General features: G+C 46.6%; 1 protein-coding gene across 1 annotated transcript in view; it reads left to right on the top strand.

The window, feature by feature from the left end:
- Nucleotides 1–2,471: 2,471 nt before the first annotated feature.
- LOC125031644 overlaps nucleotides 2,472–4,046 on the top strand; it is a 177,312-nt gene continuing 175,737 nt past the window's right edge. Inside the window, exon 1 of the mRNA XM_047622526.1 lies at nucleotides 2,472–2,737. Within this exon, the coding sequence (XP_047478482.1) occupies nucleotides 2,547–2,737 (191 nt within the window). The 5' untranslated portion in view covers nucleotides 2,472–2,546. The remainder of the gene's footprint in view (nucleotides 2,738–4,046) is intronic.

Here is a 4,046-nt window from a genome sequence, read left to right on the forward strand (position 1 = left end):
CAGCAAAATTTTCAACAGGTAAGGCCTGCTGAAGCTCACCTGTTAGTCTTTGATGACTTCTGGGACCGGGGACGGGTGTGACTGGCGAAAACATGACACACATCCCAATCACGCCTCTGATCACCCCGGCGTTGGTGCGTTGGGGAACCTGCCGTGCATCATCGGTGTGGGTTTTCCCTTCTCTTGTCTCTTTCTCTCTTTCTCTTCTTGTTTTCTTTCTTCTCACTGGTTTGGAGAATTTTGTCTAGTCCTGCTATGTAATACTGTTTCTTAGTTTTTGTTGTTGTTTTCTTTTCTTGTGTATCTTTTCGTCGTTTTTATATTTGCTTATTTTGTTTTGTGTTTTTCTTCGTCTTTCGGTTTTTGCCTCTCCTCGACTATCTATTTATTTATCTATTAGTTTATTTATTCATTGATTTACTTATTATGTCTATTGCCACCATGCATTATAGTGTTCTTCTTTCCCTTTTGTCTTCCCTTTGTTTATAAACTTCTTTATAAGCCTTCCTTTTATGTTTTTCTCTTCATTTGTTTGCTTACTTGTTTATTCGTCTCCTTTCATCTGCTTTTATGTTTTGGTCGATTGATAACATCAGGTACTTGTTGTCATCTTAAATCAGTATCGACAGTTGGGTATTTTTCGTAGTTACTTTTTTGTGTTATTTTGTTCCTATGCTTACAACTGTTCGTGTCCAGATTTTCCTCTTTTTTTTCATTCAGAAATAGACGTTCGTGCCTCGCTTGATAAAAAAAAATTCTCTTTCGCTTCTGTGTTTTACATGTTTTGCCCCTTCGTTTCAGCGTGAATGTTCTTATATTCACTTTTCTCTTGAATTTCCTACGTACGTTTTTATTTCCATGCATTCTCCTTCCCTTTTCGTCACCTCTTTTCTCTATCTTATTATTTCTGAATAATTACCTTTCTTATTCCTTTATGCATTCTTATTATCTTCCTTTTCCTCCCCCCTCTCTTTTCACCTTTTCTTTCGTTCCTTTCCCCCTCCCTCCCCCCCTCTTCACCGTAGGCCATGCGGGGCACAAGGCCCCTCTGCCTGTCTAACCGCCCGTCGTAGTTATTGAATTCTTTCTATTTTGGGACCATGGGAAGAGGGGAAATCTGGTTGGAGAAGAAACTTTGCACATTTTCCTCTATCAATATTCTCCCAGTGCGAGAGTTGTAAAGTATGTGTGCCTTACTGGATCATTTGCCGTGGTACCGCGGAACGGTCTGAAGCAGGTCGGCTTTCGATCCGCGATTCCAGGCTTACTAATGCCACTGTGTAGGCACAAGAAGGCGCGATGTGCTCGGGAGGCCTTCCCATAGGTGTACAGCGGGGTTCAAGGGCCATTTAAGCCTTATTAGTGAAGAACGACGACTTTAAGAAAGTTGCAGCGTGCTCTTGAGCACCGTAAAATCTCGGCGGCTGTCTTAAAGCTCAGCTGAGAGCCGACAGTCCAAGGGCCTACAGGAAATCAACTTACGACACCGGCTAACTTGCGTCAGAATTTCTGATCATTTCATCTCAGTCATCAGCGGACCTAACCATTGCGGGGTGGCTTGTGACTGACTCTGATTTTCATTCACAGCCACGCTACGAGCAACCACTCAAAAATCAATACCCCACACACCAATGACGTCACTGGCAGGAGTGGATCCTATTGGCTGATCGGGCGAGTGATAGCATCCCATTATTTATGAGGACGAGAGCGCACTACATGACGCCGGCGCAACATTCCAGGCCGGAGCGGAGTGTCGAGGCTCGTGTATTCCTCCGCGGCAAGGTTCCAGTTCTCCCGCGGCAGTATGGAGGCTCTTCCGGTAGCTGGCGATGCCTAATGTCGGACCCACAGGCACTAGTTTACCTCGAAAACAGCTACTGGAAGTGAACTATTAGTGTAAGAACGTGCGTTACCTTTAATTGATTTTATGCGAAGTGACCTAGAGTGTAAAGTGAGAGAGATCAGGTCGGTGTTAGTGCCTATTGATCTGGAGTGTCCACAGTCTGTGGGTGTCTGTGTGTGGTGCCTGCCAGGCCAGTCATACCAATACACAGCTGCAGGCCTTACGTTGGTGGTGTTGATGGTGTGGTATCGGTGGTGAGAGAAGTGGACGGCCGCGTGTGGTGTCGGTGTTGAGTTTAGTGGGCGGTGTAGGTGGTGAGGGAAGTGGGCGTCCCCTTGTGGTGGTGGTGGTAAGAGAAGTGGGCGTCCCCGTGTGGTGGTGGTGTTGAGTGGAGTGGGCGTCCCCGGGCAGCGGTGTTGGGCGGGTGAGGCGGGGGCGCGGCATGGGGTGTGCCCAGGTGGTGGTGCTGGCGGGCAGCGGGCCAGCGGCGGGCCTCGCGGGGCGCCACCAGCCCGCTGGAGGCAGGTAGGCACTGCCCCCCTGCTGCCCCCGTGCCGGCGACCCTGCCCTGCCACTGCTGCTCTTCCTCACACTCCGTTACTGCTGATATTCCTGCTGGTGCTGGTGCACGTGAGCGCGCGCCCACAAGCCCAGTAAGCACGATACTCATCTGAAGTTGTGGGCGAGCCCAGGCTGGGTATGGATGCCCCCCGCCGCCCCACCCGCTCCCCCACACTACCACGGCACCACTAGACCAGCCTCCATCATGGCGGCTGACGGGGGGGCTGACATCATGCCCGACCTCTCGCACCTGACGGAGGACGAGCGGCGAATCATCGAGAGTGTCATGCACAGACACAAGATCGAGGAGGAGAGGGAGAGCGAGCTCGTCAGGTGAGTGTCGGGGCTGGGGGAGGGGAGGGGGAGGGAGTAACACTCTCTCGAGTTCAAACAGAAAAAAACAACAACATTCATGGCGAATTGCTGGACAATGAAGCAAATGTAGAATTTGCAAAAATCGAACGAAAGACAAAGGCCAAGCGCACCTTTACCTTTATCTGCCGCCTGAATGGGTCACAGTTACCTTTCACCTTCGCATGCACCTGTCTCGTGCTCATTATCACCGCCCTCTCTTGCATGCATCATTATCATCTTATACACATCAACTGACATTTTTTTCCGCATACTTACTCTCAAAATTTGAAATATTTTCTTTGAACTTTGAACAAAATATGAAATGCAAGATACATCTACCTTTTTTGTGTACCGTGAATAAAGATACGCAGATGAAAACAATAGCATCCACAGGTAAATGAAGGAAGGAAATGTAGAAAAATGTAGAGTTTTTTCTTTGATTCTGGCTCCAGGACTCGTATCCTTAAAATGCCATATGGCCAAACTCCCTTTGAGTAAAAGCTCCTCTCCTCTGAATTTTATGAACTTGTTTCATTACGTAACTTTGCAGGAGGCATCGATTACTGCCTGTTTAGTGACAGAAATATTTATAGTTTAACCCTATTTGTAATTATTTTATATGCAGACAGAATTACTTTTTTTTTTCCTTGAAATATTTGAATTATGGCTTTCGATGATATTTTTCATTCCTTTGAACATTTTTCACCCTCAGAAGGCCTATTTCTAGCACAACCACCACTGTTCATTCCATTAGAAGTAGACGTTCTCCAAAGCAGTCCATTACATTTAAAGCCTTGGTTTCACCCCCTCTTTATTTCACATGCGCACAAAGGAATTCTAAGGACCTCTCCGCCCACTTACAAAAGTTCTATGAGCCATTTATATCGCACTCCCTTTACTCTATTTTTCTTCTATTTCTTCTTTTGAGAAAGTCGTCGAGAAGGTCACAGAGAGTATGAAAGAAGTAAACCAAGCAGGGGTTCCGACGTTCTTTCTGCATGACAAGTAAATAGGTGGAGGGACTGAACGGGGGTTTCTTACAAGCGAATCCTCATTCTTGTTTGTAGTTTCCACTGAGGGAAGCTAATGTCCTAATCCTTCGTTTCTATTCCTTTGGCTGGAAGGAATGTGAGTCAGTAGAAGAGAAATTATGGCCATTGCAATGCAACTACATACCTCTTGCATCCTGTCTGAGGCAGAGACAAGTAAAGAAAAGGTAGCCTAGCATTTACATAAATGAAACCATTAATCTCAAGGTCACAGGTTCAGAACATCTTTGGACGAAAAG

Source organism: Penaeus chinensis, chromosome 13 (genome assembly GCF_019202785.1).
Source record: "Penaeus chinensis breed Huanghai No. 1 chromosome 13, ASM1920278v2, whole genome shotgun sequence".
In the NCBI taxonomy this organism is placed as follows: domain Eukaryota; kingdom Metazoa; phylum Arthropoda; class Malacostraca; order Decapoda; family Penaeidae; genus Penaeus; species Penaeus chinensis.